General features: G+C 34.5%; 1 protein-coding gene across 1 annotated transcript; it reads right to left on the bottom strand.

Moving 5' to 3' along the window:
- Positions 1-6,318: 6,318 nt before the first annotated feature.
- On the bottom strand, positions 6,319-13,256 carry LOC143223821 (uncharacterized). The gene is made up of 2 exons (XM_076452298.1): positions 12,737-13,256; positions 6,319-8,194 (listed from the first exon to the last, which is right to left on the bottom strand). The coding sequence occupies exons 1-2, from the start codon at positions 13,068-13,070 to the stop codon at positions 7,773-7,775; spliced, it is 756 nt and encodes a 251-aa protein (XP_076308413.1). The 5' UTR covers positions 13,071-13,256; the 3' UTR covers positions 6,319-7,772.
- Positions 13,257-24,741: the final 11,485 nt, after the last annotated feature.

Here is a 24,741-nt window from a genome sequence, read left to right as displayed (position 1 = left end):
GTAAGTCTACGGATTTACAATGCTAAAATCAGCGGTTCGATTCCCTCGGTGGATTAAGCAGATAGTCCGATATGGCTTTGCTATAAGAAAACACACACACACTTTCATCCCTCAATATACCACCTAGAAATATTTATATACATAAATTTTATTTTATGTTTTATCTTTCAGTCACTAGGTTTGTAGATTTCGTATAACCACATATAAAAAAATCGGGTTTTCTTTATTTCAACCGGTTAACAACGAGTCCAAGTATCGCTTAATTGTCTAACAAACAAGATCTATTTTTAGAATGAAAGTGTTATTATTCTGTACAACAAGGATATATGTGTGATTATGGTAAATTGCCCTTTCCGGAGGAATTTACAGCACACCCTGGAGAATGATTTTATGACAGCGCCTATAAACAATCCTAACGTACCATTTTACCTCTTTTCTTATTAGGCTTAACTAGAGATCTTCGAATTCTTGTCTCTTCCGCGGGACAAACACCTTGGAACCTGGAAGTCGTTGTTTATTTACAGCTAAGGGTGAACAACCTACTTTCTCCTTGAGATCGAGGTTAGTATGTCGGTGTATTGCACGAGTACAATTCATATATTTAGATCTTTTAAAACATTTTCATTTAGTTTATGCCAAGTTATAGGTTCAACATAAATTAACATAGTTTATTTTTTTAAACCACAACAACAACTTATTCACTTGTTTCGTTTACAACTTGTATATTTCAATTTCAATATTCGATATTTAAATAATTCGGTTCTGAAAGTGTATGACGTTCTGAACATGGCTAAATTTTTAATATGTACGCAAGTTGATTGGTCTTTTTAAATAGGTGAAATGGCTTCTTACACCATATTGTTTTGATGTGCGCTAAATTTAAAAAAAGCCCATTATTTCGGAGATTGTGAAAATTAGGCATAAAAAAGACGCAATAGCAGAAAGAACACTAAAAATAACAAAACCCAGATATAAATTACGATTTCAACAATTATTATTTTTTATCGTAATTGTTTCTGAACTATTTCCAGCAGAACGGTAAAGATGCGCGGTCTATACCAAATGTATTCTTAATTCGCGTGCTAAGCTACAATAAATGTAACAGAAAAAAATAATGAATACGCAGTTATGAGTGCTCAAGCCTTTATCGCTATATGGTACATAACTTGGATTTAAAAAAAAAAAAAAAAAACATTTATCGACGATAATAATATGACACAAATCGTTAGAATATCGTAAATAGACAATGTTTTTTAAATGCAGAAATAGAAGCCTTTGTTGATTATGTCCAGGTACACTAATCGAATTATCATTGTGTCCACAGGTGATTTCAAATACAATCTTGGCCAAAATGTTTGCATACTGTTCAATATTGATGTTATTGTACACATTTATTGAACTGCTATTGACTAAATGCTCCAGTAGTAACAGAAAAGGTAGCGTATGATTGGACGAACATGTACTACTTGTTTTGAGCATTTGTTTATGAAAACAAACGGACGCATCTGTTTTGAATAAAAATGTATGATTTTAGTATAATGCTTTTCGAAACAGATCACTGCTTTGTTTAGACAGTTTCTCTGGACTTGGTGTGAAGTCATGCTTTGTCACGTGCCAGAAGTTATAAGGCGTCAAATTGTTCGACTGTCTAGAAATGTTATGAAACACACATTTGCCAGAACAGTTGGGTACCCCAGTGTACTGTGTCCAGAATCTTGAAACGTCATGGGTCTACAGTAAACGTTGTTCCAGGAAATTGTATTGCTAAATGACGGAAAACAACTACCCGAGATGACAGTGTTTTGATCAAGTTAACACGTCAAGGTCGAACAAAGTCTTGCAACACCTTACAACAAAAAATGGCTTCAACACGTTCATTCCAGATATCCATAGGAATGTTGAATAGAAAACTGACCAAACAATGCTATTTTGCAAGAAGGACCGATATTAACCAGAATCCACCACCATCATCATATTACTTGTGCAATACAAAATGTAAACTTACAGTTAAGACACTGGCAACATGCTATCTTATGAGATGAATCCTGCTTCTGTCTTGTTAAATGTAATGGTAAGATTCGTATTCATTTGCCTGGAGAACAGATAAGGAAGACTTTTTCGTCACAGCTAACAGACAGGAGGTAGTGCAGTACGTGTTTGAGCAGCTAATCGTTATTGTAGAAAACTACTCTTCATGTATTCCAAGAAAACGTCAGTGATGCCTCTTATAGGATATGGAGACGTTGTTTCTTCCATACATTAGGGAAAGATTTGGCAATAATTTTGGGCTCGAAAATGACAGTGCCACTGTTTACAGTGCACATACTGTACAGGATTATCTCGACCAGAAGGATTATACAAAATTCCAAGGGCCAGCAGAATCTTCATATTGTAATCCCATGAAACACTGAGCTGGAAAACTATTAACAACGACCCTAAACCAGCTACTGTATCTGGGTTGCAGCACTTTTATAGGAATGAAATCACAGTGAATTACATTACTGACTTTATTGACTGCCACTTTGCCTTGCAGAGGTTATCATCGTACAATAAGATCCATCCTAGTACTGAATGATCAGTATGAACTGATATGAGGTTACAGACGATTCTTATAATAATTTGATGGTATATCTTCCGAATATATATATATACAAACTACATATGTAAATGTTTAATATAACAATATGTTTCAGTTTGACAACACTATGTGTATTTATATTTCAACTTAATAATAATGATCTTATTTGTTATTAAAAAAGCAAATGTCTTGGCACAGATCGTAACTTGTAGTAATCTATCGTGGTAATACACTTGTTTCTTTTATTCTACTTTTTAGCTTTTTATTAAGCTGCTGTATACTCACAACTTCTTCAGTAATATGAAAGGTGGCATTAATGGCTTCAACACTTGCATCCTTTTATCTTCTGTATGTTTATATATTCGTCTCTGTTAAAGTTAGAATTGAGGTTAAATCAGAAAGAAAGTGCATCTCCACTGTTTTGTAGGCCCTACACCTCAGCGCAAAGTAACATCTTATAATTTCCCACACCATAATTTCTCTCTCTCTCTCTCTCTCTCTCTATATATATATATATATGTGTGTGTGTGTGTGTGTGTGATTATATACATATATGTAACTATATTTTGCTTTCTTCTACAAATACAACTTTCATACTTTGAATAACAGGCTAAAACAATGTTTGTGTTTTGATAATAGCAAAGACGAGATTTTTTTTATAAATTACTTTCAGAACAATATTTCTTAAATTTCACAATTCTGTTATACGGGATTGAATATGTCACATTGAAATAATTATGAATATACAAATAAATAAGTGATGTTACAACTACAGCTGACATAAAGTTACTGTGGAATGGAGTGTATTGATACTACATTTTGACATTGTTTGGCACTACGTAGATAGATGTCACTGAAAACTAACTGCTATTGGGATAGGTATGTAACAGTTCTTTTTTTACGCAAAATATTTATGCACTCAAACCATAAAGAGATTTTTAGATCGGGGATTTAGGATTTCAAATATGGGGATATGTCTTTAAAAAAAAAAGAAGACCAGCATTAGCTATAACAAGTGGAGTGTAAGAATCAAAGGAAACAAAAGTCAGTGTAAAAAAGCCATACATGTGCCCCTAGCAACAACATGCTACATAATCAAGAAATATCTCTACGTGAGCAAGGAACACAAGTCATGCATACACAAACTGCTTCTATGCTTTTATCCACTCAACTGTAACTAACTTCATGTAGTTGAAAAATGTAATGAATATTCGTGCTATTTTGTGTAAGAACATATTCATCAGGCACCAATGGCACAACACCAATGAATTTATGTAAATCTTAGAAAAATGCAGTGAGTATATGTGTGCTTTGGATATAACAATCTTATTATGAAGCCTGTTGCAACGTGGCGTAACAGATAAGAATCCACCAACACCAAGTTCAATGGCAAAAACCAACCGTGTGTCCCAACTGCCTGGAAACGCGACACAACTTGTTTTCATAATATATCTCTTCAACTGCTGCATATCTTAGGCAGTTAGAAAATTAAATAGGTATTTTAAAACCCTAAATAGGTGGATTGTGAAAGGTATGAATGGCAATTTGTATGCTTTGGACATGACAACCATTCGACGAAGTCTTTTACAATAGAAACTTACTGTGAAAAGCTACTGTGAATATGAAACGACGTCAGAAAAAAGTATGACCAAACGAGGGGGAGATACAGTGCTGTACAAAAGTATTCACCCTCCTTCAAAGTTTCCACATTTTTTTGCTATCTGAACCTTCAATCATATAAATTTCAAATCTACTCGAAACTGAGAAAGATAAAAAAAAACACATTGATATTATGTAGCTTAGATTCTCAAATAAAATTTGAATATTTTAGATTTCACAACTATTCAACCCCTTTGCTACAGCAACCCTAAATCCATTCTAATTTAAAATATTAGTTTGAGGATCATATAAGTAGTGTATTGGCCTATGTTTTTGTGTAATCAAAATGGTTTAACTTAACATCGGAGTAAATGCATCTGTTCAACCCATGACTCACATAATGATCAACAAACCAACCAAGGAGCTTTCCAAACAAGTCAGAGATAAAGTGTTAAGGAAGTACAGATTAGGAGAAAGTTACAAGAAAAATTCCAAGTAACTAATTATTTGTTTGAGTCCATCATTAGAAAGTGGAATGTGCTTCATATCACTCAGTCACCACCCATATCAGGCCGTCTTTTAATTTCAAACTAAGCAGCCAGGAAAGCACAAATTTGCCTAGGAATGCTGCTGTGAAGCTAGCAGTGACTTTGAACTATTTGAAAAGTTCCATGTCTGAGAAGGAATCAGTGTTCCTGCATGAAGCTGGCCTGAAGGGCGAGTGGCAAAAAAGAAACCATTACTGAAAAAAGAGTCATCTCGTATAGAGTCAGCGACAAAACATGCAAATTATGCTTTACACATGTGGCAGAAGGTTTTGTGGTCAGATGAGACAAAAATTGTTTTTTGGTCTAAAGTCAAAGCATATCATCTGTTGCGAGCTCAACACAGAACATCACCCGGTCAACACCATTCCAGTTGTCAAGTATGGTGGTGGCAGCATCATGTTAAAGGGATGCTTCTCATCAGCAGGGACTGGAAACTTGTCAGTAATGAGAAGATACAAACTACAGGTGAATGTTAGAGGAAGATCTTCTTGAGTCAGATAATAATTTAAAACGGGGTCGAAAATTCACAATTCAGCAGAACGATAGCCAGAGGCACAAGGCCAAAGCCATAGTGTAATGGTTTTAATAAAATAATGTGAATGTTCTGGAATGGCTTAGTTAAAGTCCTAACTTGAATCCAATGGAAAAGTTATTATGATACTTGAAGACCCGACATAGCCAGGAGGTTAAGGCACTCGACTCGTAATCTGAGGGTCGCGGGTTCGAATCCCCGTCACACGAAACATGTTCGCCCTTTCAGCCGTTGGGACATTACATGTGATGATCGGTCCCACTATTCGTTAGTAAAGAGTAGCCCAAGAATTGGCGGTGGATGGTGATGACTAACTGTCTTCCTTCTAGTCTTACCATGCTAAATTAGGGACGGCTAGCGCAAATAGCCCACGTGTAGCTTTGCGGGAAAATTCAAAACATACCAAACCAATAACACTTACTGCAATAATTGATGTCAAAGAAGCTTCCATCAAGTGGTGACTTAGAGGGCAGAATACTTATACAGTTAGCAAATTTAAATTTATATATCTTATTTGTAGGTTTCTCTCACATTGAACCTCATTCACTCATAACAACAATGTTAAGTTTAATCGAGTGCTGAATAAAAACGAATTAGTTATATAATTGTTTATGTTATTTATATTTCATTAAAATGTGACATTATTGGTTGGAACTGTATATACTTTATCGAAGTGATGAGGTTCCAAAATTATTTTAAGGTGACATACTTAACACTTTGCACTCGATATCGAATGTTACACAATGACGTGTGAAATATAAATTGACAAATTACGAGGAATGTGGAGAAAAGCATCTATGGTAATATGATTTTTATTACAAAAGTTAGGTCTGTTGGTTTCTAATGTTTCGCCAGCTTTCAGTGTTTCGACTGCAAAAGTTCATATTGTGTAAGTTTTATTAGGAAGGCAGAATGAGTAAACATTAACTTTATATAGAACACTGGCTAATACATGAAACATTTAAATTACGTTTCGAATAATTTCATAAACATAATTTATTAAAAGACACAAAAAACTGGATTGTGTTGCATGTGTATCACATAATATGGGCTTATATCAGTGTTACTTTGTCTGTACATTTGTTAGTGGGTTATTTTATCGTTTTGGATTTATGAAGTAGACCTATATTATTCAACAGTCAAATGAGACATGAGCTTAACATACATTGCCCTACGCCAATTTTAAAAATTAAGTTAGATTGAAATAAAATATTCAAGATATTTAAACTTTTATTTTAAAGCAATATTTTCTCAAGAATCTCAACTATAATAATTATAATTCATTGAATAGAAATTCCATAGGATGGCGCACTGGTCTCAAAAGTATTGACTGCACATAAACAGTTTGGTTTGAATGGTAATCACGTATGACACGTTAATTACACTTTAATTACAAGATAATTCTCTAAATATACAGATAATCAAGACATTATGTATATATTTGTATACAATATACACTGTTTCCTAATATTAAGACACGGAATGCTACAATTTACACTTGTTTGATTATTATCAATGCTCACAAATATTTACACCAAACACCACTGGAAATTTGTGACGTAATACTATACGTATACAATTAGGTCTAATATGACGTCATCTGACGTAACAAGACTTGAAACAGGTGTCATAAACGCAACAAATGCAGTATTCCTATAATTACATACTAAGTTACTGGATCACTTTTTACAATAAAACTAGGAAAATTTGGTGCATTCTTTTATATCTGTTTGTATGTTACTACAAAGTATTTCAATGAATACTAAGTTTACCACAAAGTATTTGAATGAATTTTTAGTTTATGCAGAAGTTAAGTTATATATTACAAACCACTCCAATAATCAACATAGCTTTTTCTGATTTCAGACCTTTCTGTTTAAAAATAAGTCTGGGTTAACAAAGTAACTGATAATAGAAAAAATAATGATATTTTATATTCAAACTAGGCAGCCGTATTTTAAAGAAACCCATATGTAGCGTCAGAATACTGAACAGTAGGTTGTAAACGTAGAAAATAGCAGACATTAAAAAGTCCATTTGGACATCAGTGAAACTAATAAAGGATTGAGGCATATTTGGACAAGTTCTTACTTGACTATTGTTATTAAACTTTGAAATTTACAGGTTTAATAAAAATAACAGTTCAGATATGAGGCTACATGAAGAATCCAATTTAAAACTGGCAGAGAAATATGGTTACAACGTTTCGTCTCTAAGAAAAACTCGCCTCACTGTATCTAAATATCATTCTCAGCTTTATGGTGAGACCGTTTTGAGTTGGTTTTTTTTAAGGAAATAAACTTGCTGAGTAGAATAGTTTTAAAAACAAAAAAGAAGCGACATCGTAAAGAAAAGGATTTCTAATTTTGCTAACTTCGAAAACTCGCGATGTTCATCAGTGTAACCTGACGTCACGACTTGGTAATCTGAAGTTAGCTCTGGTGTTCGCAGATCTGGGATTTACAACAAGTACACCGGATCACAGATTCACATATTGTTTCTTCACTTGTTACAGTCACTGATGGACGTTACAGTCACTTATCTGATCGCCGAGAAAATTAACGTCGAGTGTTTCCATCGAATCTTCGGTGGCAGTGTTATGGTCAAGACTGGCCTCTTGTCGCAGTCTGGTCAGCTTGGCGTGTTGTGCATCGAAATGCTGTTTTCGCCATTTGATCCGTCGATTCTGAAACCACACCTTCACTTGGGCCTCGGTCAAGTTGAGCGCCGAGGCCAGCTGCAGTCTCTCCGGCCCTACCATATACTGCTGCCGCTCGAACTCTGTTTCCAGCCGGTCCAACTGTTCAGCGGTGAAGATGGTTCGTACCCGTTTAGCTTTACACGTTGGTTTCGACCTGATGCTGCCGGGGCTGTCTGCGTCGTGATCCGTAGGTTGTTTAGCGGAGCTTCCCTTGGCTCTGTGAGTCCTACCAGTCTCTGGTGAGAAACAAGACAAATCATGCAGCTGGAAACATATATCGATAAATCTACCTAATCGTATTTTAAAACTTAAAGTAAAGAGTACATTCAATTAAGTGACACTTGACGTGAGAAGTTGTTTAGAAGTTAAGCAAAAAGCTACACAATGGACTGTGCTATGCCCACCACAGGTATCGAAACCTGGATTGCAGCGTTGTAAGTCTGCAGACATGCCGCTGTGCCACTGGGGGACGATGTAATAATACTGTTGAAACATGTCGGGATTAAATATCTTTCTTTGTAAGGTATTTTTTGGGGTAATAAGTTTATAAAGTTACAAAATATTGTTTGAAAATAGAATTATAACCTCGCGCATAATAAACTAAAAAGCATGAAATTAATAGAATATAATTTCACGCGTAATATTTTAAGGTTTTAAAATGTTATTGGAGTTGTTTACATTACATCAAGTTAATAGTTTCGTTTTCAGTTTGCTTGATTATTGTTCTAAATTTTTATTACAAATTAGAACTTTTACAGTAAGGAAGAAAGTATTTAACATGGATCAGCATGGCCAGGTGGTTAAGGAACTCGACTTGTAATCCGAAGGTCGTGGGTTTGAATCCCTGTCACACCAAACATGCTCGCCCTTTCAGCCATGAGTATGTTATAATATTACTCCCAATCCCACTGTTCGTTAGTAAAAGAGTAGCCCAAAAGTTGGCGGTGGGCGTTGATGACTAGCTGCCCTCCTCCTAGCCCTACATTGCCAAATTAAGGACGGCTAGCGCAAATAGCCTTCGTGTAGCTTTGCGCGAAATTCAAAAACAACCAAACAAACATTTAACATAGGCAAGACGTTTCGATCACTGGTTTGTACTAACATTAATCGCACCAGTGATTGAAACGTCAAACCTGTTTTAAATGTTTTCTTCCTTACTGTAAAAGATTAAACCTGAAATAAAAATGTTACACTACGTTACACAGACCTCCCAGGTACTGCCATGTTGTAATACTGTTTTTGTGTTCTATGTTTTAATATTCTTACGTAACAGAAACAAGTTATACGATTTTTCTGAAGAATTAAACGCTACAAACATGAATGAACGTGAAACGGTGTTTCAAGAAGTGAGATCCCGCCATGTGATTACCACGTGCTTTAGAATCTAGACAGTGCCCTCTGCTTTGTTAGAGTTGATTGTAGTTTTAAAACAGAGGTGGAAAACACCAGACAAAAATTGATCCTGAAAATATCCCACATGACATAAAACACAGACTTTGTTTGGTACGTCTGTACGAGCATAAAATATTATTAAAGTACACACTATATAATTAAACTTTGTGGCGTCCTAGTTTTTCATTGTTTGAACCTTGTCATTACTAAGGTTTTTTGGTCTGGAGTGTTGTTTCACATCAGTAAAAGTTTGCTGATAATTCAGGACCTAAAATATGCACGTGTTGAAACACGCAAAGCAACATAATGATCGCTTTAAATAATCCAAGTATTTCATTGCTAATCCTGCTCAAACTAAAACAAATAACGACTATACATACATACGACTTATCTATATAAATGTAATGGTAGTGTCTTTTGTGTGTCCACCTAACTACTTATCTATATAAATGTAATGGTAGTGTCTGTTGTGTGTCCACCTAACTACTTATCTATATAAATGTAATGGTCGTGTCTGTTGTGTGTCCACCTAACTACTTATCTATATAAATGTAATGGTAGTGTCTTTTGTGTGTCCACCTAACTACTTATCTACATAAATATAATAGTAGTGTCTTTTGTGTGTCCACCTAACTACTTATCTACATAAATATAATAGTAGTGTCTTTTGTGTGTCCACCTAACTACTTATCTACATAAATATAATAGTAGTGTCTTTTGTGTGTCCACCTAACTACTTATCTATATAAATGTAATGGTCGTGTCTGTTGTGTGTCCACCTAACTACTTATCTATATAAATGTAATGGTAGTGTCTTTTGTATGTCCACCTAACTACTTATCTATATAAATGTAATAGTAGTGTCTTTTGTGTGTCCACCTAACTACTTATCTATATAAATATAATAGTAGTGTCTTTTGTGTGTCCACCTAACTACTTATCTACATAAATATAATAGTAGTGTCTTTTGTGTGTCCACCTAACTACTTATCTATATAAATATAATAGTAGTGTCTGTTGTGTGTCCACCTAACTACTTATCTATATAAATGTAATGGTAGTGTCTGTTGTGTGTCCACCTAACTACTTCACAGAGTCTTAATGGATCTTTACCAAATTTGGTGAAGAGGTTCATTAGGTCCAGGGGGAGTTACATATAATGTTTCAGTTTTTCATTTTGGGTTTTGGACTTTCATGGGCGTTTCTGCCACAACCTCGCCTCCTGTGGATACAATGGCGAATTTAAGGTTGTGTGGGCCCAGGGGCTAATAATTTTCGTGGACTCTACATCCCATGTAATTTTACATAGAATAAAATTATCAATGGGCCCCCATTAAGACCATGGGCTATGGGGCTGAGCTTCCTCTAGCCCCTAAATACGCCACTACATGGATGGACATTTACCGAGTTTGGTATGGAGGTTCACAGATATGTAGGGAGAATTTGAAAGTTGTTAAAAGTGAATATGGGTGACGTAGGGAGAATTTGAAAGTTGTTAAAAGTGAACATGGGTGGTTCATGAAAACAGTAATATCTTTTCCTGGGATCTTATAACTGATCACGAGATTTACATAAAGTTTGTACCTGAACTTACATGAACCTCACTGTTGATATCCAATCAGTGGTACATATAGCACGGTGCATTATCGCGTGTTAGACAATTTATGATCCACTGTTAATATACATTATACAATATAGATGCGTACATGAGCGAAGATAAGTGGCGAAAACGCAATGACATGGAAGATACAGTGTGTAGATCGAACTTAGAAATGCATGTTTAGTTACTATGAAAGCTATCAATTTTCACAGCGTATTCAATTTCATTTCATTATCTTTGAGAACGTTTAGCAAGTAAGGTATATGTACGGCATGCAATAATGTAATATTTCTGCGGCAGACGCAACAGGCCTTGTTATGTATATAATTCACTATCCACTTTAAATTCAATAAACAACTGTATACAAAATTCTGGCTAGTTATATGTCAAGTTTCAATGTTACTTCGGTAAGTTTGTTTTTGTTTAGGGTTAAGCACAATGCTACACAATGGACTATCTTTGCTCTGCTCACCTAGGGTATCTGTTTTCAGCAGCATGAGTTCGCAGATATACCTACGTGCCACTGGGTAAGCTGAATATTTGTTTTTTATAAACCTTCTTATTGAAGACTATGTTATTCATAATAGTTATATTAGCATGAAATACATTAGCACATGTAACCACGTTTGTTTGTGTCGTATTGTGTTCAAACCATAATAAAGTGCATTATTCATAACAGTTATGTTAGCATGAAATATCTTATAACATGTAAGCATATCTCGACGATTAGTAATATGTTAAATAAAACGTGTTTCTGTAACATTTGTTAACACAGTTAACCATATATCTGTGTTGAAGTATAATAAATAACCATTATAAACAAGTTATTCACAATGTTCAGTATATGACATATACAAAATATTAATATTTATATTTACCCTTGTGTATCTATATCAGTGTGTTAAATTTTCATGTTTACAACGCGTTAATTTATAACATAAAAAATAACAGTATTACCATGGAGCTAAAATGTATTGAAACTGACTGTTTACCATTCAAACAAGAGGGTACGATCAGTAGCCGCGACGCTTGTTTTTAGGCAAAATTAGAGTAAATTAAGTTATGAGACCTTAGGCCTGGTCAAATATATCAATCGAAAGGGTTTGACCTCCTGAGCCCAAAACTGAAATTAGATCTTAAATCGGCAAAGAGATTACGGAGCTATGAGCTAAAAGCTTGTACTTGGAGGGCGGAGGGTATTCAGAGCCATTGTGTTAGACGCTTTGCAGCGACTAAAAGTGCGACCGGGTTACGTACATTGGAACAGAATCAAACAACACTGTTGTGAATGTACTAAATAATGAAAAACACATTGTTGGCAATATATACTACGAACACTAACAGTTAACACTGTTGTCAAGATACTGCAAACGATAAAAACATTGTTAACAGTTTATTATAAACAGTGCACTAAAACATAATGTTTTGTGTTGACTAGAGCTAGGCTTTCACTAAAACTAGTATTTTGAATAAAAAGGCTATCATATATTTTCGGTTATCGCTTACCAGTTGTAACGTACTGTGACATCTATTGACAGATGACATGTACCTTTGCTACTGACGAATATACAACACCAGTGCCGGAAAATATTTTAAAATTGTGTTGAAACGTGAGTATGTTATGGAGAGTATATAAATAAATGCAAAATAAGACTTCACAATACCGTTAAAATCATGGCATTGTAATCGTGTTCACACTGTTAAAAGGAAAATAAAAGATCCAATGTTTAGAAAACTGTATTTTTCGAGTTGAGAGTTGCCAGGTTGCAGTTGTGCAATAACTTACCTGTTTTCGATGCTTTTATGCGAGTGGCTTCCGCGTTTGTAGAGTAGGGCGTAGTACCTTCCAAACGCTCGTGCCGCGTGACTCGAATTGGTCCGGCTAAAGACGGCTGTTTGGAGCGGGAGCCGTCGCTGCTTAGTCCCAGGATGGCCTCGATAGTGAACGATGGCTTTTTGTCGTGGTTTTTATTCTGGCTGAGGGCAGTAGTAAACTGTCTGATCCCCGGGACGTTTACCAAAACCGGCGGACTCACAGGGCTCAACGGAGCGGCGGAAGTCACGCCGAAGTACGCTGGCCAAGAAAAGGTGTACGGAAAAGGAAGCATTGTGGTCTGCATGTCAGTCGTACGGTATTAGTTGTAGAATATGGTCTTCCACTAACCACTGGCTTTGATCTCTCTCAGAATAGCAAGTGTACTCCAGTTTGTTGCCCCTTAGAATTTGTAGCGGCTTGACAAACAGTCTCTGTGGGTGGCCGTTATGTCAATTAGAGGCTATAACCATCCATAGCGCTCTCCAGTCTGTTATTACTCAGTCTTCCCTCTGGTCATGATGAAGGCGGAGCTGTTGTTTGAATTTTAACCAATCACTGCTTAGAAATGCTTTTATGAGTTTCATCATCCAATGAGATGTATCATTACCATCGTTCCCAGTGAAGTCACACGTCTAGTGAAATCGAGCATGTATTACAAAAAAAAACAGTCTAAAAATGTGGTGGAGAATAATAAAACATAGTGTATGACAGAGACACATGTGAATCTTTGTATCGTATTTGTTTTAAAACGTTTAGTCTGTGACACTCGTGAGACGAACTGGATTATCTCGACGTTCATGAGAATGGCACGAGAATATGTATGGGCCTTAAGAAAAGATTCTAATATTTTAAATATTCGGCACCCAAGCATTAGTTGTTTATAACCGTAATTATGTTTAAGCCTACCATTCATTAACCGAATTAAAACGTTGCTGGCACAACTGTTCTACTTTGTTTTTAATATTTCGTTTTAAATTAAAACATATTACACATGCATTTATTTCACTGTACATGATTTGTATTTCATATTTATGACAAAACTACAACATTGTCTTCCCTTGTCTTCACTTATGAACCATTGTTCAAAGGGAAGAGATCCGATCGCAACGGGCCTGGCATAGCCTAGCGCGTTAAGGCGTACGCTTCGTAATCTGAGGGTCGCGGGTTCGCGCCCGAGTCGCGCCAAACATGCTCGCCCTTTCAGCCGTGGGGGGCGTTATAATGTTACGGTCAATCCCACTATTCGTTGGTAAAAGAGTAGCCCAAGAGTTGGCGGTGAGTGGTGATGACTAGCTGCCTTCCCTCTAGTCTTACACTGCTAAATTAGGGACGGCTAGCACAGATAGCCCTCGAGTAGCTTTGTGCGAAATTCCAAAACAAACAAACAAACCGATCGCAACTGAAGAACTCAGTATAAAGTACGTGCGAGGAATATATTGTGGTATCACATGGATTCGAAACCGGGTCATCAGCTCTGAAATCTTAAACTATATCACAAGTTCATTTCGCATTGCTAATATATTCTATTTGCACATAACTAGTTCTAACTCTATTATAGGACTTACAAGGAAGCATCCAATTCTAAAATTGAGTTAACATTAAAAATAATGTTAAAAAAGTAAAACATAAAATAAAAATCGAATGAATTAACTGGTATTGGTAAACAGTGTTCAGTGAAGAACCCTAAATAACAGAGAAAAATGTTAATAAACATTCTGGAACTTAAGTTTATAAGCACTGAAATCTCGTTAAAATTTTCCACAAAAGTCTTAGTTTTTGACATGAATCTGTTTGTACCGTACACCTCTAAACTAAAGATATTCCTGATGTTTTTATATGAACCTATGTTTGTACCGTACTACCTCAAAACTAAAGATATTCCTGATGTTTTTATATGAACCTATGTTTGTACTGTACACCTCAAAACTAAAGATATTCCTGATGTTTTTATATTAACCTATGTTTGTACCGTACTACCTCAAAACTAAAGATATTCCTAAATATTGATTCTAAATAGTGATACATTGTGAAACTCATTCTAAATAATGGTACATTGTCTGTGAAACTGATTCTAAATGGTGGTACATTGTATGTGAAAATAATTCTAAATAGTGGTACATTGTCTGTGAAACTGATTCTAAATGGTGGTACATTGTCTGTGAAAATGATTCTAAATGGTGGTACATTGTCTGTGAAAATGATTCTAAATGGTGGTACATTGTCTGTGGAAATGATTCTAAATAGTGGTACATTGTCTGTGAAAATGATTCTAAATAGTGGTACATTGTCTGTGAAAATGATTCTAAATGGTGGTACATTGTCTGTGAAAATGATTCTAAATGGTGGTACATTGTCTGTGAAAATGATTCTAAATGGTGGTACATTGTCTGTGAAAATGATTCTAAATAGTGGTACATTGTCTGTGAAAATGATTCTAAATAGTGGTACATTGTCTGTGAAAATGATTCTAAATGGTGGTACATTGTCTGTGAAAATGATTCTAAATGGTGGTACATTGTCTGTGAAAATGATTCTAAATAGTGGTACATTGTCTGTGAAAATGATTCTAAATAGTGGTACATTGTCTGTGAAAATGATTCTAAATGGTGGTACATTGTCTGTGAAAATGATTCTAAATGGTGGTACATTGTCTGTGAAAATGATTCTAAATGGTGGTACATTGTCTGTGAAAATGATTCTAAATGGTGGTACATTGTCTGTGAAAATGATTCTAAATAGTGGTACATTGTCTGTGAAAATGATTCTAAATAGTGGTACATTGTCTGTGAAATTATTCTAAATAGTGGTACATTGTCTGTGAAAATGATTCTAAATAGTGGTACATTGTCTGTGAAAATGATTCTAAATAGTGGTACATTGTCTGTGAAAATGATTCTAAATGGTGGTACATTGTCTGTGAAAATGATTCTAAATACTGGTACGTTGTCTGTGAAAATGATTCTAAATGATGGTACGTTGTCTGTGAAACTGATTGTAAATAGTGGTACATTGTCTGTGAAACTGATTCTAAATGATGGTACGTTGTCTGTGAAACTGATTGTAAATAGTGGTACATTGTCTGTGAAACTGATTCTAAATAGTGGTACGTTGTCTGTGAAAATGATTTTAAATTGTGGTACATTGTTTGTGAAAATGATTCTAAATGGTGGTACGTTGTCTGTGAAACTGATTCTAAATGGTGGTACATTGTCTGTGAAAATGATTTTAAATTGTGGTACATTGTTTGTGAAAATGATTCTAAATGGTGGTACATTGTCTGTGAAACTGATTCTAAATGGTGGTACATTGTCTGTGAAAATGATTCTAAATAGTGGTACGTTGTCTGTGAAAATGATTCTAAATGATGGTACGTTGTCTGTGAAACTGATTGTAAATAGTGGTACATTGTCTGTGAAACTGATTCTAAATGGTGGTACATTGTCTGTGAAAATGATTCTAAATAGTGGTACGTTGTCTGTGAAAATGATTCTAAATGGTGGTACATTGTCTGTGAAAATGATTCTAAATGGTGGTACATTGTCTGTGAAAATGATTCTAAATGGTGGTACATTGTCTGTGAAAATGATTCTAAATGGTGGTACATTGTCTGTGAAACTGATTCTAAATGGTGGTACATTGTGAAACTGATTCTAAATGGTGGTACATTGTCTGTGAAAATGATTCTAAATGGTGGTACATTGTCTGTGAAAATGATTCTAAATAGTGGTACATTGTCTGTGAAAATGATTCTAAATAGTGGTACATTGTCTGTGAAAATGATTCTAAATAGTGGTACATTGTCTGTGAAAATGATTCTAAATGGTGGTACATTGTTTGTGAAAATGATTCTAAATGGTGGTACATTGTCTGTGAAAATGATTCTAAATAGTGGTACATTGTCTGTGAAAATGATTCTAAATAGTGGTACATTGTCTGTGAAAATGATTCTAAATAGTGGTATGTTGTCTGTGAAACTGATTCTAAATAGTGGTACGTTGTTTGTGAAACTGATTCTAAATGGTGGTATGTTGTCTGTGAAACTGATTCTAAATGGTGGTACATTGTCTGTGAAAATGATTCTAAATAGTGGTACGTTGTCTGTGAAAATGATTCTAAATGATGGTACGTTGTCTGTGAAACTGATTGTAAATAGTGGTACATTGTCTGTGAAACTGATTCTAAATGATGGTACGTTGTCTGTGAAACTGATTGTAAATAGTGGTACATTGTCTGTGAAACTGATTCTAAATAGTGGTACGTTGTCTGTGAAAATGATTTTAAATTGTGGTACATTGTTTGTGAAAATGATTCTAAATGGTGGTACGTTGTCTGTGAAACTGATTCTAAATGGTGGTACATTGTCTGTGAAAATGATTTTAAATTGTGGTACATTGTTTGTGAAAATGATTCTAAATGGTGGTACGTTGTCTGTGAAACTGATTCTAAATGGTGGTACATTGTCTGTGAAAATGATTCTAAATAGTGGTACGTTGTCTGTGAAAATGATTCTAAATGATGGTACGTTGTCTGTGAAACTGATTGTAAATAGTGGTACATTGTCTGTGAAACTGATTCTAAATAGTGGTACGTTGTCTGTGAAAATGATTTTAAATTGTGGTACATTGTTTGTGAAAATGATTCTAAATGGTGGTACGTTGTCTGTGAAACTGATTCTAAATGGTGGTACATTGTCTGTGAAAATGATTTTAAATTGTGGTACATTGTTTGTGAAAATGATTCTAAATGGTGGTACGTTGTCTGTGAAACGGATTCTAAATGGTGGTACATTGTCTGTGAAAATGATTCTAAATAGTGGTACGTTGTCTGTGAAAATGATTCTAAATGATGGTACGTTGTCTGTGAAACTGATTGTAAATAGTGGTACATTGTCTGTGAAACTGATTCTAAATGGTGGTACATTGTCTGTGAAAATGATTCTAAATAGTGGTACGTTGTCTGTGAAAATGATTCTAAATGGTGGTACATTGTCTGTGAAAATGATTTTAAATTGTGGTACATTGTTTGTGAAAATGATTCTAAATGGTGGTACGTTGTCTGTGAAACTGATCCTAAATAGTGGTACGTTGTCTGTGAAAATGATTCTAAATAGCGGTACATTGTCTGTGAAAATGATTCTAAATGGTGGTACATTGTCTGTGAAAATGATTCTAAATGGTGGTACATTGTCTGTGAAAATGATTCTAAATGGTGGTACATTGTCTGTGAAAATGATTCTAAATAGTGGTACATTGTCTGTGAAAATGATTCTAAATGATGGTACGTTGTCTGTGAAACTGATTGTAAATAGTGGTACATTGTCTGTGAAACTGATTCTAAATAGTGGTACGTTGTCTGTGAAAATGATTTTAAATTGTGGTACATTGTCTGTAAAAATGATTCTAAATGGTGGTACATTGTCTGTGAAAATGATTCTAAATGGTGGTACATTGTCTGTAAAAATGATTCTAAATGGTGGTACATTGTCTGTGAAAATGATTCTAAATGGTGGTACATTGTCTGTGAAAATGATTCTAAATGTTGGTACATTGTCTGTGAAAATGATTCTAAATAGTGGTACATTGTCTGTGAAAATGATTCTAAATAGTGGTATGTTGTCTGTGAAACTGATTCTAAATAGTGGTACGTTGTCTGTGAAACTGATTCTAAATGGTGGTATGTTGTCTGTGAAACTGATTCTAAATGGTGGTACATTGTCTGTGAAAATGATTCTAAATAGTGGTACGTTGTCTGTGAAAATGATTCTAAATGATGGTACGTTGTCTGTGAAACTGATTGTAAATAGTGGTACATTGTCTGTGGAACTGATTCTAAATGATGGTACGTTGTCTGTGAAACTGATTGTAAATAGTGGTACATTGTCTGTGAAACTGATTCTAAATAGTGGTACGTTGTCTGTGAAAATGATTTTAAATTGTGGTACATTGTTTGTGAAAATGATTTTAAATTGTGGTACATTGTTTGTGAAAATGATTCTAAATGGTGGTACGTTGTCTGTGAAACTGATTCTAAATGGTGGTACATTGTCTGTGAAAATGATTCTAAATAGTGGTACGTTGTCTGTGAAAATGATTCTAAATGATGGTACGTTGTCTGTGAAACTGATTGTAAATAGTGGTACATTGTCTGTGAAACTGATTCTAAATGGTGGTACATTGTCTGTGAAACTGATTCTAAATAGTGGTACGTTGTCTGTGAAACTGATTCTAAATGGTGGTACATTGTCTGTGAAACTGATTCTAAATGGTGGTACATTGTGAAAATGATTCTAAATGGTGGTACATTGTCTGTGAAAATGATTCTAAATGGTGGTACATTGTCTGTGAAAATGATTCTAAATAGTGGTACATTGTCTGTGAAACTGATTCTAAATGGTGGTACATTGTCTGTGAAAATGATTCTAAATGGTGGTACATTGTCTGTGAAAATGATTCTAAATAGTGGTACGTTGTCTGTTAAAATGATTCTAAATAGTGGTACGTTGTCTGTGAAACTGATTCTAAATGGTGGTATGTTGTCTGTGAAAATGATTCTAAATAGTGGTACGTTGTCTGTGAAAATGATTCTAAATGATGGTACGTTGTCTGTGAAACTGATTGTAAATAGTGGTACATTGTCTGTGAAACTGATTCTAAATGATGGTACGTTGTCTGTGAAACTGATTGTAAATAGTGGTACATTGTCTGTGAAACTGATTCTAAATGGTGGTACATTGTCTGTGAAACTGATTCTAAATGGTGGTACATTGTCTGTGAAACTGATTCTAAATGGTGGTACATTGTCTGTGAAACTGATTCTAAATAGTGGTACGTTGTCTGTGAAAATGATTCTAAATGATGGTACGTTGTCTGTGAAAATGATTCTAAATGATGATACGTTGTCTGTGAAACTGATTGTAAATAGTGGTACATTGTCTGTGAAACTGATTCTAAATGGTGGTACATTGTCTGTGAAAATGATTCTAAATGGTGGTACATTGTCTGTGAAAATGATTCTAAATAGTGGTACGTTGTCTGTTAAAATGATTCTAAATAGTGGTACGTTGTCTGTGAAACTGATTCTAAATGGTGGTATGTTGTCTGTGAAAATGATTCTAAATAGTGGTACGTTGTCTGTGAAAATGATTCTAAATGATGGTACGTTGTCTGTGAAACTGATTGTAAATAGTGGTACATTGTCTGTGAAACTGATTCTAAATGATGGTACGTTGTCTGTGAAACTGATTCTAAATGGTGGTACATTGTCTGTGAAACTGATTCTAAATGGTTGTACATTGTCTGTGAAAATGATTCTAAATAGTGGTATGTTGTCTGTGAAACTGATACTAAATAGTGGTACATTGTTTGTGAAAATGATTCTAAATAGTGGTACCTTGTCTGTGAAAATGATTTTAAATGATGGTTCGTTGTCTGTGAAACTGATTGTAAATAGTGGTACATTGTCTGTGAAAATGATTCTAAATGGTGGTACGTTGTCTGTGAAGCTGATTCTAAAATAATAAATAGTTTCAACAATAGAGTCCAGTATCAGATCTGATGTTTAGTTCATTATTACTTCAACACTGTAGTTCAGCGTCAGGTCTATCGTTCAGTTTCATCAGCGAACATCTTAACAGAACTTGTTTAGTTACAATTTATGTCTTACATTAAGAGAAATGTCTAGTTTGCGCTGAAATATTTTCTAGCTCACCCTGTGTTATTTTTGTGTTGGACATTCTTCTGATTAACATTAGACTCTGAAACAAACTAGTGAAACTTGTGATGTCTTTTATACAAGTGGACGGATACATCCTGGTGTTTATTAACAGAGTTTTCAATAACACTTTTATACAAGCGGACGGATACGTCCTGGTGTTTATTAACACAGTTTTCAATAATACTTTTACAAGAGCGGACGGATACATCCTGGTGTTTATTAACACAGTTTTCAATAACACTTTTATACAAGCGGACGGATACGTCCTGGTGTTTATTAATACAGTTTTAAATAATACTTTTATACGAGCGGATGGATATATCCTGGTGTTTATTAACACAGTTTTCAATAATACTTTTATACGAGCGGATGGATACATCCTGGTGTTTATTAACACAGTTTTCAATAATACTTTTATACGAGCGGATGGATACATCCTGGTGTTTATTAACACAGTTTTCAATAATACTTTTATACGAGCGGACGGATACATCCTGGTCTTCATTAACACAGTTTTCAATAATACTTTTATACGAGCGGATGGATACATCCTGGTGTTTATTAACACAGTTTTCAATAATACTTTTATACGAGCGGATGGATACATCCTGGTGTTTATTAACACAGTTTTCAATAAGTTTCCTTCACTGTTTTTATTGTAAATGCAGCACGCGAGCGCCACCTATGTCATTATAGTTAGGCTCTGTTGTGATGTTGAAACTTTCAAGTGGTGTTTATGTGCTATTAACTTTAAAACATAAGTAGTTTATACTTGAAACAAAGACAGGTGCTGTAATTATCTGGACAAACGAATTCATATATATATTAATTGTTCACCACTGTTATCACATTACGTTATTATACAATTCGGTTCCATTTTCTTACAAAAGTAATTAATACTCGATTGACTGTCGGGATTTTTTGTGTTCCATGACTTAATAACCGAAAATTAATACGGCTACTTTTCGTGTATTTTTCTTTCTCTCAGCAGAAATGAGCAACAGAACAATTACAGGTAAAGTCGGTTAGGCGGAAAACACGTGCCCGCAGAAAATGTTGACAGGAAATAGCCCGTAACCTGATTCTTTCAATCTCGATTTTCCTCTTCAAAATAGGTTGTTATGTTTATGCTTCATCATACAGTCTTATGTTCAATCTAACCTCAATAAAAGAACTTAGAAGGACATTTCTGGATACAGTTACGCCAGAACAAGCAAGTCTTGTGGAATTCGACACTGAGGGCCACACACATGTATACTTATTGTATACACAGTTTATAATTTGAGGGAATTGGTTTGTGAAATAAACGTTTCAAGTTATATTGCCCTATTGATTTCCCTTACAACACAGAACAATGTAGTCCGTCTATTACGATAGCAAGTTGTTTATTTTGTCGGAAAATATGTAAAACGTAGCAATATTTACTTAAATCTATTCTCTCTGATGTTTTTAATAGTTTCTACGTTTACGGCTATAATCCAATGTAAAAAAATACGAGTGATTTTTTTTCTTTATATTTTGAAGGGGCCAGTTATAAAATTCAGAGGGAAGAGTAGAAACGATTCAAGGACGTTGTCCTATTGTAATGATTTCGTCTCTGAATGTGCTTGGCTGACAGACGTTTGGCGATCGGATTTTGACATGAAATTCGTGCAAGGCACGTGGTGAATTTCTCTCAACAAACCAAACATTTAGTTCTTACCAAGCCTTTCGTAAAGTATACGTCACAGGTATACAATAAAAATTTTCATTTTAATATTATTAAAGTGAAGCACGTTTTATGTAACCATTTTACGTGACGTATATAAAAGTCTATTGAATTCCCCGCCTTTCTTTATCTTGTGTGAGTTGTTGTTTTTTTTTTATGCAGTTTTATCTTACTTTCATGTATGAATGTTTCTCCAGTGGTACAACGCTATGTCTGAGGATCTATACCGCTAGAAATCAGGTTTTAATGCCTGTAGATGGGGGCAGCTCAGAGATAGCTTTTTTGTGTAGCTTTGTACTTAACTACAAAACAAACAAACTTGTGTAAATGAAATGGTTTTTCTTTGTTCGTACAAAAACAAATGATTAATATACGATTCTTCCACATCCGGGTGGTTTTGGAGACGTAAAACCCGTACAAACGGAATTTACTATTTGAAAACCGTATTAGAAAACGACGATCGACGTTCGTGCCTTGTTCTTTCTTCACAACTGAAGAAGTAGCAGAAGTGCACTCATCTTCTGATTAAAAGATGGTTTTCCTAGCTCGTTGTCAACGGGTTCTAGTACTCTAAGGTGGAATTCTTTCCATGAATAAATAACTAAATCCAGTCAACGTCAGAAACCAAATGTGTCCAGCAAACACCTGAAAATATGGTTTTTTGCTTAATGATGGTTTGTTACTACATTGGATTGATGTTCCGAATGTGTAACATATTTATTATATGTAAAGGTAAGTATGCGTAACTCAGGGTAAGTCATAAATTATGTAGTTTGACATAAATCCATCGATAATTTGTTTTATTAACCAGCTTAGTTTGCGCCAGATGGTTCAGCGGTAAACTTGAGGTTTTATAACATTAAAGTCAGGGTTTGGCACATTGTCCACTGTATAACTTTGAGTTAACCAAACAAGTACATTGTTATTATTGAACATTTTGTTAATACGTTAAATACACACATTTTATCATAATAATTATATCTTCTCATCGTGTTTTACCCAACCATCCACCCACTCAGATTAATTAAGTTCCTGTCTTGGTCTTGAAAATGGCTGAGAAATATAACATAAAGTATAATACAAAGAAATGTGTCGCAGCTGAGAAATATAACATAATGTATAATACAAAGAAATGTGTCGCAGCTGAGAAATATAACATAAAGTATAATACAAAGAAATGTGTCGCAGCTGAGAAATATAACATAAAGTATAATACAAAGAAATGTGTCGCAGCTGAGAAATATAACATAAAGTATAATACAAAGAAATGTGTTGCAGCTGAGAAATATAACATAAAGTATAATACAAAGAAATGTGTGGCAGCACAACAATGCCTCGTGCATCATTATTACTGGCCTTAAATCGATTAAAATGTTTTTGATTCATTCTAATATTAAACATCTATCTACCAGACCATGTTTCATTCTAATATTAAACATCTATCTACCAGATCATGTTTCATTCTAATATTAAACATCTATCTACCAAACCATGTTTCATTCTAATATTAAACATCTATCTCCCAGACCATGTTTCATTCTAATATTAAACATCTATCTACCAGACCATGTTTCATTCTAATATTAAACATCTATCTACCAGATCATGTTTCATTCTAATATTAAACATCTATCTACCAGACCATGTTTCATTCTAATATTAAACATCTATCTCCCAGACCATATTTCATTCTAATATTAAACATCTATCTACCAGACCATGTTTCATTCTAATATTAAACATCTATCTACCAGATCATGTTTCATTCTAATATTAAACATCTATCTACCAAACCATGTTTCATTCTAATATTAAACATCTATCTCCCAGACCATGTTTCATTCTAATATTAAACATCTATCTACCAGACCATGTTTCATTCTAATATTAAACATCTATCTACCAGATCATGTTTCATTCTAATATTAAACATCTATCTACCAGACCATGTTTCATTCTAATATTAAACATCTATCTCCCAGACCATATTTCATTCTAATATTAAACATCTATCTACCAGACCATGTTTCATTTCACTCATTATACTTAAACAACGAGATTTCTAATGTTGTTCAGATAAAGTATGGTTTCGTTCTTGTCAACGACCATGTGTCTCACTTTGGGTTCTAACAAGTTGAGGTAATCCAGATTATACACACACACACACACGAAGAATTCTGTTCTAGTGGAACTTGTCGTGGACAGTTGCCTATTGCTTTGGATACTAGTCTGCTCTCATATCCTTCAGAGATCTTGTGACCAGTTTTTAACTAGGTTTGTAATAAACTGATGGTCATATATAGATGTATGTATATATTTACTAATATTTAAACATTTCTTAATACCGACAGACTCGTTTTATTTTGTCTACTAAGTTTCAAGAATTTCTGAATATAAAGACGTATTTTACTTATTGTGGTTCAACATATGCCTCAAAATTGATGTTTTGGCCAGCACGAGTACTAATACACTTTTTAGGAGGTATATGAATATTAAATAGAAGTGTCTAAAATATCTCTGCAACGCATGCTCTATTCGTTATCCATATAATACT

This window comes from Tachypleus tridentatus, chromosome 8 (genome assembly GCF_004210375.1).
Source record: "Tachypleus tridentatus isolate NWPU-2018 chromosome 8, ASM421037v1, whole genome shotgun sequence".
Lineage (NCBI taxonomy): Eukaryota > Metazoa > Arthropoda > Merostomata > Xiphosura > Limulidae > Tachypleus > Tachypleus tridentatus.
Note: the sequence above shows the minus strand (reverse complement) of the source record. Positions and strands in the feature narration are given on the sequence as shown.

Bases quoted from the DNA above. Each gene is read 5' to 3' on its own strand.
- LOC143223821 (XM_076452298.1), bottom strand. From the start codon at position 13,070: ATGCAGACCACAATGCTTCCTTTTCCGTACACCTTTTCTTGGCCAGCG. The intron at 8,195-12,736 runs GTAAGTTATTGC...GTTTCTCACCAG, and splicing joins CATAAAAGCATCGAAAACAG to AGACTGGTAGGACTCACAGA.